This window comes from Larus michahellis, chromosome 4, assembly GCF_964199755.1.
Source record: "Larus michahellis chromosome 4, bLarMic1.1, whole genome shotgun sequence".
Lineage (NCBI taxonomy): Eukaryota > Metazoa > Chordata > Aves > Charadriiformes > Laridae > Larus > Larus michahellis.
The window spans coordinates 91,889,519-91,902,905 of record NC_133899.1 but is presented as its reverse complement, the minus strand read 5'-3'; the positions used below and the strand labels follow the sequence as shown (position 1 = coordinate 91,902,905).

General features: G+C 38.4%; 1 protein-coding gene across 1 annotated transcript in view; it reads left to right on the top strand.

Moving 5' to 3' along the window:
* The window catches only part of ABTB2 (ankyrin repeat and BTB domain containing 2), a 153,524-nt gene continuing 140,137 nt past the window's right edge, over positions 1-13,387 (top strand). The window contains exons 1-2 of the mRNA XM_074586392.1: positions 1-187; positions 6,467-6,588. Coding sequence (XP_074442493.1) covers positions 153-187; positions 6,467-6,588 — 157 coding nt within the window. The 5' untranslated portion in view covers positions 1-152. The remainder of the gene's footprint in view (positions 188-6,466; positions 6,589-13,387) is intronic.

Genomic DNA, 13,387 nt, shown 5'->3' with positions numbered 1-13,387 from the left:
TGATGATTTCTGAATTTTCCTATGAATATAGTATCACGCTTACGACTGGAAGAGACAATAATGTGATCATAGGAAACTTATGGGGGACAAAACCAAGCAAACCAGCCAGTGAAATGGCAACAAACAAGATGGATTTGCTGTAACCACAGCAAATGTGGATGCTGGGAAACAAGGAAAGTCAAAGAAGGTATGTTGCATTTGTAAGGTATGAAAAGAGAAAATGTCACTATCTTTGAATCCAAGAGGCACGTAGCTAGAAATTCTCCATACGTGATCTAGTCACTAAGTCAAAACTCCTTAACCTCAGGCATTTAAATTAGGCATCTAAGTAATGTTGAGGTATCTAAAGAAAGGCTGTATTGATTTTTTTCTATTTAATTAAGTTGTGAAAGATCTGACGCTCTTTAAGCAGAGATACATCAAAGACTATTACAATGCATGTGACAATCGTAATAGGTACACGTGATATTTGTATGCTAGAGTATCAGTAAGCATTTTACATATATAATAATCTAGTGTGCTGACTTGATGGGTCAGTTTCCCATGGAATCACCTGGAGGTAATTGTTGCAAATTCCCAGTGCAGAAATTGCCTGCCAGGATCCCATTAAGATAATAATATTTTCTAAGTTCAACATGCTTATAATCTACATGTAGTTTAATATGTTTTCTCTTTCACTTTTTTTTTGTCCTGAAAATACAAATACGCTTTAAAATATTTAATGGAAGCTAGCTCATCACTGATTCATTTTCATTGTCTTTAAACTAGCTGATTAATAGATGCTGAACATAACTCAGATTTTTAAAGATAATTTCAATGAATTGTGAAATAAATGCAGTTTAAAAAATCTGCTTTACTGTAGAAGAAATGTGTCTGTCTCTTTAGTTGCCCTGTTTAAGAGGGATAACAGCCAAAGACGTAAGACACAAGGTTTGTCCCTTGAGATGGTCACAAATAGAACCAAGGGAATAATTAATCCTAGGGTACTAGCACACTAATTAGTATTGTTTGAATTGAGATGAGTTGTAGGTTCTCAGTACCTTTGAAAATCTGTTTTTATTCTGGGGTGACTGTTTTAGCCTTTTTTTCCACTTTAAGTAGCTGTCATTCTCAGTATATTTTACATCATAATAGGAGGCATCTAAGGATGGAATACTGGCAAAAAGTCTGTATACCATCTGCTTACATATCTTAATTTTGACAATAAGAAAGAAAGACTACAAAAAATGCTGGGGTCTTAGGAGATTCAAAGAAGCCAGGGGCGCAGTCAGAGTGAAATACAGCACTGTTAGTAGCATATTAGATAAATATAAAAGAGCTTTTCTAGCCCAGAATAATTGGTCCACCACAGTGCCTGCCATATGGCTAGCAGCTTGCTGATGCCCTTTGCCCCAGCTGTCTTGTGTAATGGCAGCATTTGAGTTGCTGTTCCAGTCATTCTGATAAAAGCAGTTCTTCATACTGACTAGTTATATGTCATTATACGTTGCAAAGATGGCCGTTATTTTGTTTAAGACTTACACAATTGCCAGGGGCTACTTCTGATTTCTGCTGAAGTAGAATAAAAGGCCTGGATAAGCCCTTGACTGTTTTGACCACAGGTAGATGAGTGGAAAATGAACAGAGCAGATTTTTTTCTGTGTGTTTAGGTATGGCTATTCTTAAAGCCAAAGTTCTCTTCTGTGCATTTGACCTCATTTTTCTAAGGTTTTCTGTTCATAGAAAATTCATTGCGTCAAGTTGAAATTATGGAAGCATCTAATATACTAAAAAAAGCAAAATAATTCCACAACTACATTAGTCTTTACAGCATTTAGTTAGACATTTGGATCGGTTTTAGACATCCTGAAAATTCTGTTTTTTACACGTATGGAGAGCTATGTTTTTAAAATGTGCTCCTACTTTATAAAAGGTGCTAGGAGAAATAGTTGTTTTGATGTATCAGGACAGAACTTGGCTGTTTCCTGATAACCAAGAAGGGGTGAAACTTATCTGGAAACTGTAACAAATTATTAGTTTGTTGTTTGGTTGTTTTGTTTTGGGTTTTTTTTTTCTGGAGGTTGATAGTAAGTCACCAGGTTAATTATACTGCTACATGTCTTTCTAGCTACTAATTCTCCCTTGCACCCTGCCCGGCCATTTACAGGATATTTGCAAGAGGTTTACAAGCCATTTATTGGCAAGAAATTTACCACGAAGGGATAAAAATGAAATACAGATCATAACTTACAGACCATCAAATTTACAAACAGGCTGAAATCTTCTAAAAAGATCTACAGTGATCTATCTGCGTTACTGTCCAGCTTTGTTTGTGTGCATTTCCTATATTTGTTGGGTTAAGAGCAGTGTTTGTTCTGTGTTTGGACAGCACAGTTGGGTCTTGATCCCTAACGTGGGCTTCTAAACAATTTTAAGAGGAATACACGTTTTTCACTGAGTATGCTACTTTCATTTTTTTCAATACTTCTAGTCTAAAAATGTTTGATAAATGTTTACAGCTACAAGAAAGCAACGTGATAGCAACCATGCAAATTAGGCCAAGTTTTGACCACCAACTACTTTCAATTCACTGACAGTGAAAACAGCTATTTTTCAATAGTCCTCTGGTTATCATATTATTTGGCTGAAGAGGTTCATATTTCTTTTCTTATGTTGTTAGTATAGTAGGGGGTTTCTTAATTTGTTTTTACAGTGTGCTAATACCTCTTCTGTTTAGTATTATTATTCATACTTTTTCCTGAAATCTGAAAGTAGGTTTCAGGATACAGAAGGTTGAGATTCCTTGCTTTTCTGCCTGCATGCAGATTCCAGAGGCTCTTTGCCATCTTCTTCTATATTGATGTTTTTACTCCTTTTCCTGCTTACCTGTCACAGGGTTTGTAACCAATATATCCTATTCATAAAAGGCTCCATTGTACTTGAATGTTAACTGCCAAATATTTTCCTATGGATTGGGGATAGACCAAGGTTTTATTTTAATGCATTTGAACGAGAAGGTTCTTGTTGTGGTCCGGTTCTAATGACTTATCCTATGACATTCACCCACCCTTCTTCATTTAATTTAATTCTTTTGTCAACCTCTGATACATCTCTGATTCATCATTTTATTGAGCGCTGGTGGATCCCATACTTCGTAATCCTGGCACTAGCCCCACTTTTCCTGAATCATATAGACTATTCCTATATTTTTTTTAGGACCAGTTACTGAGATGTGCTACGCGTAGGACATTATATAGCACTGTGATACTTCCATTACAGATGATGTGTCACAGGTATGCCTTCCCAATGATGCAGGTGGAAAAAAAAGGAGTTGGTAATTATCTACCCATTGCTTACAGCATATGTTTCATCCTGAGCGTCAATAACAAATTGGCCTGTGCCAGTGGTCTCCTTGTAGGAAAAATATTCCTGGGTTATACGATAACAAGCAACCCTGTGTCATAACTGGAATAAGGTATATAAGAGGGTAGATGGTGTTACGTTTATTAAGACAATGCATTGACTAGGTAGTTCTTCAGCCAATACTGCTGATTAACAACTCGGCTACATGTGCCGACAATGTACTCAACTGACAATGAGTTTTGGAACCTTATTATGCCATTGTTTCTCTACTGTTTTTCACATGATTTTACTTTTTGGGTTGGAAGTACGCATGCTCTTCTGTTGTAGCAAAAACATGGTGGTATACACATTCAGCATCTTCACAAGAGTATGAGATGATAAAATGTGGTTAATTCACATGAAAAACTAGGAACAAGCATATTGAAAAGTATGAACAGTGCATTATGTAAGTTACTTTTTAACTGTCATATAAACTCAGAAAGTTTTCATTAATTAGTACACTCACTTGGGCAATAAGTGTCAAACTACAAATCCCTGCTCCAACACACTAAGATTAAATCTTCTCATCAAGAAGATTTCTTAAAGTTTTTAATATGGCCAGTATAATTTGGTGATGACTATTAGAATACTAGTTACTGTGCTGTTATGGTGTTATATAGAGTAAAAAGATCTTTTTGAGACTGTGTTACAGAATCTTTGAGAGAGAAACATGAAGATTTTACCTCTGTCTCAAACTTTCATGTTTCAGTGGCCTACTAGTGTTACAAAGCTTTGTTTTCTGTTTTGTTTTTCATAAAAAGGCCAATATTGATGGTCATGCCGGGTGAGTTATAACACTTTTTGCATATGCCTTATAAGTTTTAGATATAATTTTATTAAAATTTCAGCGTAATTTTGGTCAATCACTCATTTATTTACTAAATTACCATTATATGATATTGTCTCTGAGGTACCTAAATATGAAGTATACCTCAAACTGAAACATTTATAAGATTCTATTCTAGGTTTATGAGCACGTAGGCAAAGTTTTCTAGTGTATGGTGGAAATATCTAAAATCTCTTGAGTTTATCAGAGAAATCAAAGAAAAAAATGAGAGATTGCAAAGTAAAATGATAGTTCTCTGCAAATTAAGATGTTTTGTTGTGTGGTTTTGGTTTTTTTTCCTTATTCTAACAGGTTTGGCATTCTTTTGGTAATTAGTGGTTGTGCTGATCCATTGTACTTTTTCACACAAACGTGTGTGAACTTTTCTCTCCTACTTTCCAGATGAGTACGAGGGTGATAATACTGCAGCAATATGTCTATCTGGCTTGCTTGCCCTTTGCTACTGTGCTGGCTCTATGTGTTATTGATTTACTACCAAACCAAAACAGCAAATAGTTGGTGGCTAAAAGAGTTTCATAGAATACGGGAAGAATCAAGTTCAAATGTTAGATTTAGACAAGACTTAAAATGAGCCATGTGTGCCAGCTGCTAGGTCCTTTGTGGTGCTGAGGATTTCCTGGATATATCTACACTGTCCCTTTGCATAGCTCTCTCAATCCCTTGGCCTGGGCCTCCATGGCTTAAGTTGTATATTTAATTCACTCCTGAGGTCTTTCTGGATCAAATATACTAGGAGACTTGCTGATGAAGCCCTGGTGTGTCTGAAAGAATAGCTAAAAGACAATTGTAACAACAGCATGGAGGGCACAGCACAAAGACTGGCTTCCTCTGCTTGACTCTCCTCCAGTGCCATCCCAGAAGGCATCATACTCTCATATGCTTCATAATGCTGCCTTATTCCTTGCTAGAGTACACCACATCTAGCCTGAGAATATGGCTTTCTGGAGGGTGCAAAGCAACCTTGTCACTGCTCAGGATAACCTGAAAAACAACCCAGTAAGTCTGTGAACACAAAATCATCAGGCGTTTTAGCATTTTGGCTTGGGTTCATGAGAAGTCTTGGGCATAGCTCTGCTGTACCTGGAGATGGTCTAGACTGGAGGTGTCACTTCCAGCACCATCAGCTTAACACGCTGTTAGCAGGTCTTAGGACAGCTTCACACTCCTGAATTCCGTCAATAGTGGTGAGCAAGGCCATTTTAAATTTCAGAAAAGAAAGCAGAATGTATGTGAAGGAGAGCATGTGACTGCCTTAAACACAGTAGGATGCGTGCATCTCCTGGCAAGAAGTGGCTCTGACAAGCATCCATACATTCCCATGTGTGTATATGCCTCCTTGGAATCTTTTCTGCACAGATCAGGAAAAAGTAGTGGTCCCTGTGTACAAACCCCATTTGACCCATACTTCCTATGGAAACAACATCAACAGCATACTGGAATGCAGTTTATAGAAATTATATGACATCATCTTGGTGAAGGGCTAGTCATCACACCTCCTGTCTTTTCCTATTGATGCTTTCGTGTACACTTCCTATCCAACTCCATTCTGAGGTTCCTAATTGCAGAAGACATCTTCCCATGGGTCTGTCACCCAAGGCCACACATAGCATCCTAGTAAGGATGGGAGGGAGAACGCTCCAGGCATTAGAGTGTACAGTGTAAGACAGGGTAGACACTACTGACCTTTTGGTGTAGGACAGTCTCAAAAGACGGACAGAAAGAGGACAACTTAACACAAGCATGCCTTCTCTTGTTAGCCTTCAACCTAGGATTTCTGTTTCTGGCTGGAATACATGGACTGTACATGCTAACAGATGTGTTCACACAGCACAGGTTGGTTTACTCAGCTCAGTTTTTCACAGCTGGCTTACTCCTTTTACAGTAGGCATCCAAGGTAGCTGCACGCCCAAGAGTTAGCCAACAGTGAGCACAGGAGGCCTGGTGGGACACTTGCGGTAGAAACAATTCATTGACAGTGGGTGGCGTAGCGTGTACCAGCTCCACAGCAGACAGGAATGTACACTGCTGATCAGCTCAAAGGTGTGTTCCAATTCAAAGTGAGGCACCTGAAGCATCACAAAGTTTTTGATTCGCTCCTCACTGAGGGCAGGTTAGAAAAATACAGCAATGAGGTTCCACTACCACATTGCACTTCTCGTAATGTGTCAGCTTGACTCTTATCCTCACTTTGTTTTCCCATCCGTGTCTCACTTGCTTTTTCCTTCCTTTTTCTTCCAGTTGCATTTTGTTGATGAGGAACATGTTACTGCACAGAGAGATGCCTAGATTGGTAGGCATGACACCTTGTCATGACGGGCCATCTCGTCAGGTACTACTCTGGGAACACGATCTACAAATGAGTAAGTTTAAACCTCCTCCTCATGCAAAATTGCAGATTTTGTCTTCGTGAAGCAGGTGTTTGCAACAGTGCACTATGCAGTGTCTGTCTTGCCAATATATTGTGAACAGAAAGGGGTACTCCCTCTTCCAGAGGCTTCATGCTAGGGATAACGAAAGCAAGCAGATCTCTATTTCAAGTTTTTTAAATAGAAAGTCAGTGACTTCACTACCATGCAGTTCAGATGTTATGCTGGGCAATCCTGCAACTATTCTAAGCAGTTATGTATGTAAGGCGTTGCGCATTTGTTGATCACTCAGTGAGGCAAGACACCTTGTGGTGATAGTGCCACACCGTAGGATGTGATCTGTTTGAAGCTGTGCCGCATGTGCAGGGCCTCATCAGTGCTCACACGCACCCCCATTACCCGAGGTGTGTCAAACAGCAGTTGTTCACACAGCAATGGGAAAGCTGGTATTCGTCCTTCCCCTGAGCATTCTTCATCTTGCAGTGAATAGAAGGACTACATGTTTGATAAGACGTCCTGGAGCAGTTTAAGTACAGTGTTATCATGGTATTTCCATACAGCCAGCCTCAAGAGGGAGTCAGTGGGTTACTGTGTTACAGTGGAGCTGCCTAATCCTACAAAATTTGGTATTCCTTGGGAAAATAAAGCTCTCACTAAGCACAACCAGGGAGAAACAGAATTTGTGTATTAGCCTTTATAGACTGTGATGCAGTAGTAGCCCTTGTGAGAGCTGGTATGAACCTTGTGGAATGAGATCCTGCATCAGCTAGGAAACTATTGCTAGACTGGTGTATGTCAGTACCGCAATAAATACTGCAGCAGTTGTCCTAATGCTGTGAATGATTCTGGACACGGTAGAAGGCATTTTTAAGACTTGGGGTTTGCCCGTGCATTATCGCCTATCATTTGTCTTCAATTCTTTTCAGCATTGTTTGCCATTTTATATAAACACTGTTCTCAGCATGGACTGATGCACTAGGGCATACACTTTATAGCAGTGTTAGAAGATAATACTTTATTTGGTTTCCTGACAGTTTCCTGACTGTTAAGGATTATGAAAAATGCAATATTTAAACTATAAATGCCTGTCTCTATGGCTATTCTTTCCACTGACTCTGTGATCATAGTGGTTGACTCTTGATAATGTTATTGTCAATACTGTATTACTGGCTGATACGAGAGGGTTGAGGACATGAACATTACTTCGGTACGCACGTGCCAGGAAGCATGACACACATCCGTTGCGATCTATACATGTAATTTGCTCTATCAAGTGCCTCATGAGACAGGTTAATCTTGCAGCCAGTGAATGGGTATAGTAATAATTGTAATTTTGATGTGAAGTTCATCCAAATATGTGAGTATCTGGCACATGGGACTGCAGCACATTTCCACACATATGCGATACAGTAGTGGAAACATGATGTGTCACCAGATAACTGAGATTATTGCAAGTGTCTCCAAAGAATTATTTTAGACTGGTAGCTAATCATATATAGACTTGTCAGACCTGGTGTTATATCAGAGATAGATATCTAGGTGACTAGGGAAGTTTATCCTGCTGTAACTTTATAGCTGGATGTTATAAATTAATATCAATTAAATGCTGAAGAACAGCATCATTATTTGCAGCTATTTTGGTAATGCCTAATGACTGTAGGAACGTTTTAGTCATTTCATCCCTGCATAAGAAAGAAAATGCAGGCACTGTAAAATTTTAATTAACAGTAAGATCTAAAATGAGAAGAAAAGCCTTGGGAAAACAGGCCTCGGTAAGTTGCAGTACACCATTTGCCTTGAATAATGTCATGTGACGAAGCAAATACTTGTCTGTCTCCTTCATTTGATTTGATTCCCGATGATATAATATGATTCCCCCCACCAACCCTCACTGGTAAGACCTTGCTGCTAGTGATTGGGAAAATCTGGGATTGTACCAAGTTATCATCCAGGAATTTAATGCATTTTTCAGATGCTAGTCTTTCTTATTCTGACAGTTTTTCCCATCCTTTGTCATCACAGTCATTTTATTGTGTTATTCATACGACAAAAGGATCAAACATAGATCCATAATTTTTGTAGTTCCATAATCTTCCCAAATAAGGCCTACTATAATACTTGTTCAGTCGCCTGATGCATTTTAAAGTAAAAAGTATTTTTATATCACCTCTTCATACAGTCTGAATTTCTGGACAGAAATGTTTTTTCAGGATTACATTTTAAATTAGGTGAAACCTCATTGGTTATTTCTAATTAGCTTGCTTTTCCTATTTTAAAAATGTTTTCAAAGCAAACACGGAGTAAATGCATTACACATGAAACAGCTACTGAGGAGGGTGGCAATTTCCTACATCTAACAAGCATAGGAAGCATCTTGAATACTACTTTCAGTCTTAGAAAGTGTTTGATTTAAAGATATCTTCACCTACAAAATGTCTTATGATGCAAAATGTTTTCCAACTGGTCAGCCCCCAGCATGTAGCAATGCATGGGGTTATTCCTAGACACAGGACTCGGTGCTCACCTTGTTCATGAGGAACTTCATGAAATTCCTGTTTGACCATTTCTTCAGCCTGTTGAGGACCCTCTGAATGGCAGCACCTGCTGTATCAATCACTCCTCCCACTTTTGTCACCTGCAAACTTCCCGACTGGCTTCCAGCTCAACTTTGTGATGCTGATCACAAGCCTTTAAGCCCAGCAGCTCAGGCAGTTTCCAGTCTACCTCCCTGACTGCTTATCTAGGCTATAAGTCAGTGAGTGTTGAAAGTCCTGCTGAAGTGGAGATAAACAATATCAACTGCTCTTCCCTCATCCATCATGCTAGTGATTTCATCATAGAAGGCTGTCAGGTTAGTCAGGCATCATTTTCCTTTCATAAATCAATGCTGACTACTCTAAACAACTTTTTTGTCCTTAGCGTGTTTGCAAATGGTTTCCAGGATTATTTGTTCCATCCCTTTCCTGAGGATAATGATGAGGCTGACTGGTTTGTAGCTAGTTGCTTTGAATGACTTCTGGAGGAGCGCAGTACAGCCAAAGCTGGCCAGTTAAGCTGTCTGTACAGCAGCAGCAGGAAACTACTTTTTTATTCATCTCAGGAATTACACACGTGCACAGAGATTTCACTCCAAGTTCCTTATCTCTAACTATATCTACTACAAAAGGCAGCTTTTGAAAGTAGAGAGGATATTTTTAATGGATTCTCAATGTTTCTTATGCTTTTCATATCTGAACATGTGTGTCAGAAGCAGGTTGTTGTGGAAAATCTTCTTGTCAATCTTGTTCTTGAAATGGTCTTGCTTAACAGTCACTACCAGTCATGATAGACATGACCCCTTATTTCTTGACATTAGTAATAATTTTGAGAAGCAGTGCTTTATCTGTCACTGCAAATAACAGTAAAGCTAATCTGGGCTGATTTCCTATGCTAAGCAAACTTACTTTACCGAAAAAAAAAAGTGACCTTTTTAAAATAGAAATTCTGTTTTAATTGACAGTCTAAGGATATCAGTAGGGCACGTTATGTAAGGACAGGTAATGTCTTTCATTAGACTAATGAGTAGAGTAGAAAAAAATAGGCAGGATTTGTTAGGCAGGAGTGTTTCTGTGGAATTGTTAATGTAATTTAAGTCTATGCTAAATTACAGATAAAACCGAGACAGGGAGAAGATGTGATCACTATTTATTATCAACAAGCCTGAAGATTTTTTCAGTATATTCTCTGATTTCAATGAGTTCTAACTACTTGAAAAGTTTACACAAGGGATGGTATTATTTCTGAGGATTTTGAAGAACAAAGGCTTGGACTGAAATTGTACATTCATGAGATTCTGTGTTCTCTTTTTAAATTTTAATGAGTGCTCTCAAGTAAATTTACCTATGAATTACCAATTAACACATTCTGAAATGTAAGTGTTGTAACCTTTGAAAAGACCAATCCGCACAAAATGAATGGGGGAAGAAGCTGACTTATTACATACAGCAGGAAAAGTCTCTGCAGCTGGGAAGACACAGCTGGGACCTCTGTTATTGTTTGGTAACTGGTGAGGTCAGCAGTGAGTATTTGGTAACTGCTGAACTGGACCCTCAACTCCAGTTAGACATTAAATTGAGCACCTTTGCTGGATGGGGGTTTTGCTGTACTGTAGAAAACACACCAGATGTACATTATCTCTTCATCAGTATTGCTTTGAAAATATGCAAAATATATTTTCTTAAATGCAGCAAGCCTTTTTTTTTTTTTTTTTTGCATTTGATTTAGACCTGATGTGTGATTTACCTGCTCTAGTCACACTTCATCTCTGCTTTTACCCCACATCTTCTGGTGTATGGGCTCAGACTGATTTTGATTTTCAGTGATTGGGCAGTAACTGTTAACAATTACTAAAAAAAGGTAGTTCTGAATGTTGCAGGTAAAATGCAGTTAAATTAAGTAGCTATATAAGCAAAATGCCATCTTTTTACAGCGAGCAAACAGAATTAGTACTTGCTCAAAATAAAGGGAGCAGCTTGAGAGGAAATTTCTAGCAATAACCATTGAAGCAGTTTATGTCCCATGGAGGAGCCCTGCCAGTCGTTGAGCCTTTTGGCTAATTAACACTCCAGCCCGCAGCTGCAGTAAATAAGGCTTGGAAATGGCTAAATGGCTCCTCTGCCAGGTGCTCTGTAGGTACTACTTCAGGGGTTTGGTTGCAGCATTCAAACAGCTTTTTTTTGAGTGCTCTGATAAGGATAGTTGTGGTATTTAATTTTTTCTCTTGCCCGTTCCCCCTCCCCCTCCTTTTCCTGGTGGAAAAGCTTGAGCCTTCTTTACTTTACAAGTAAGTAAAATAAGTTCATGTGGGAGCTAGTGGTAAGGGATGTATATAGCGCTCAATAGCGTGTATGTGAACGTTATTTTCTAGGAATGCACTGAACTTTGTGGTTTGAAGAAGTAACAAATTAATCTAGCTATTGGTTACTCTAAAAAGTATTGATCTGGAGTCTTTGGTACAGATTAAATTTATGAGGGCTTACATTTGCTTTGGTATGTTTCCTTGAAAAACTAAAAGAAGTGATTATTTTGTAAACAGGTTTGATGCTGTTTGTCTAGTTGCTGTTTGTGTATTGGAGAACGCTGCTGCTTTTTAATTCTAATTAATTCTGATGTACTTGAAATTAGAGGTTTTAAAACTCCATCACTGTGTCAGAGCTGGAATAACACTTGTATCTGCACTCTTTACATGAAAGAAAATGGGGGTTCTAGAGTGCCATATTTTCATTTGTTATGGGACTTCAGTGTTACATCCTTCATCTGTTTTGTCTGTGTTCCTCAAAGTCTTCTGATACCTTCTACTTTCTTAACACTTTAATTTTAGAGACAAATGATTATGAGAAAACCTGTCTATAGAAAGTTGACTTTTGTTGTATGAAAATAATTTGTGATCCCTAATGGCTCCAGTTGAAACACATGCAAAAAGAGACCGATACTTGTTGTGCCTTGTAAATCCAGGAATGTTATGTTTTTCTTATCAGTGTTTTGATCTATGACTTGTAATCTTGATTGTTTGCGTTGGCAATTTTGTGTTAGCCCAGTATAGTAATGGCTTTCTGGAAATACACATTAGTTTTCATAACATAGTCTATAGTTTTGTTACAAATATATGTGTCTTGTCTGAAAGTGAACTATTTTCTTCTTTTTCGTATAAAGAAAATAATTTGATTATTACCTTCCATAGTTCATGTTTCTTTTAGTTGTTTTTAGAAATCTGCTACAAAATTGGCTATTTCTAGTTGTCTGATACAGTGCATTGACATTGAAGAGCACAGAGCACGTGATGAAATTGTTCTGTCACGGATAAATAATGCACATGAAATTGAGAAGTGCTAGTAGAGAACCCTTATTTGTTTGGTCCTCTTCCTCCCACCCCAGTTTTGTTTTTATTGTGTTGGCTGTCTTGGAGCTTGAGGTTTAAATCTTCAGTGAGAAATATCCTTTCTGTACTCAGGGGCTTCTGTTCCACGGTCGGTTTGCCTTTGGAGAAAGCTGGTGATACCTTTGCAGCAGAGGGAGAGAAGGATTTATCAGGCAAAGCGTTGTTGTTTAAGGAAATGCTACATGTGAGATTCTAAAAATGGAAAGTAGTGTAACTCCTAACACTGAGAAAACGTGGTATGAGGGAAGTAAGAAAGCAGACGCTGCTTGTTAAGCCAGATTATTCTTATATTGTTATGTTACTTGGAATGTTAGGAATAACAAACTGTGTGGGAGTATTGGAGAAGTGTGATAAAGGGAAAGAATAGAAACGATTTCTAGCAATGTGTCAAATACTTGCACAGCTGTGTTTTTCCCAAATAACGTCAAGTTCCCAGTGGCCAACCATGCAGTGATTCTCAGTGGCAATTTCTGCTTGCTTTTATGGTTGAAATTAATCTTACAAGGCAGACAGAACAGGATGACTTTTAGAGAAAGCTTTTGCAAAGGGGCATCACAAAACAAAGCACAAGGGCTTTTTAGTGAGAAAGAGGCGATAGAGATCGGTCTTCCTGCCTGTTTCCCATTTGTAAAGAGTTCAGCATGGAGACATGAGTCTTCTGTGTGACGTCTTAGGGATACGGACAAGCAACTAACACATAGTAGCCTTGTTTTGAGGAGGCAGCGGAGACGTGCAGGGACAGGAGGGACGGACACCTACCGAAAGTCATGGTTAAGAAGTCTAGAGTAGTCCACAGTAAGGTGTAAGAGTGGAAAGATAATATTTTAAAAAAGAAGTGTATTGACTGAATGCACAAGACTTAAAACTGTGTATTTT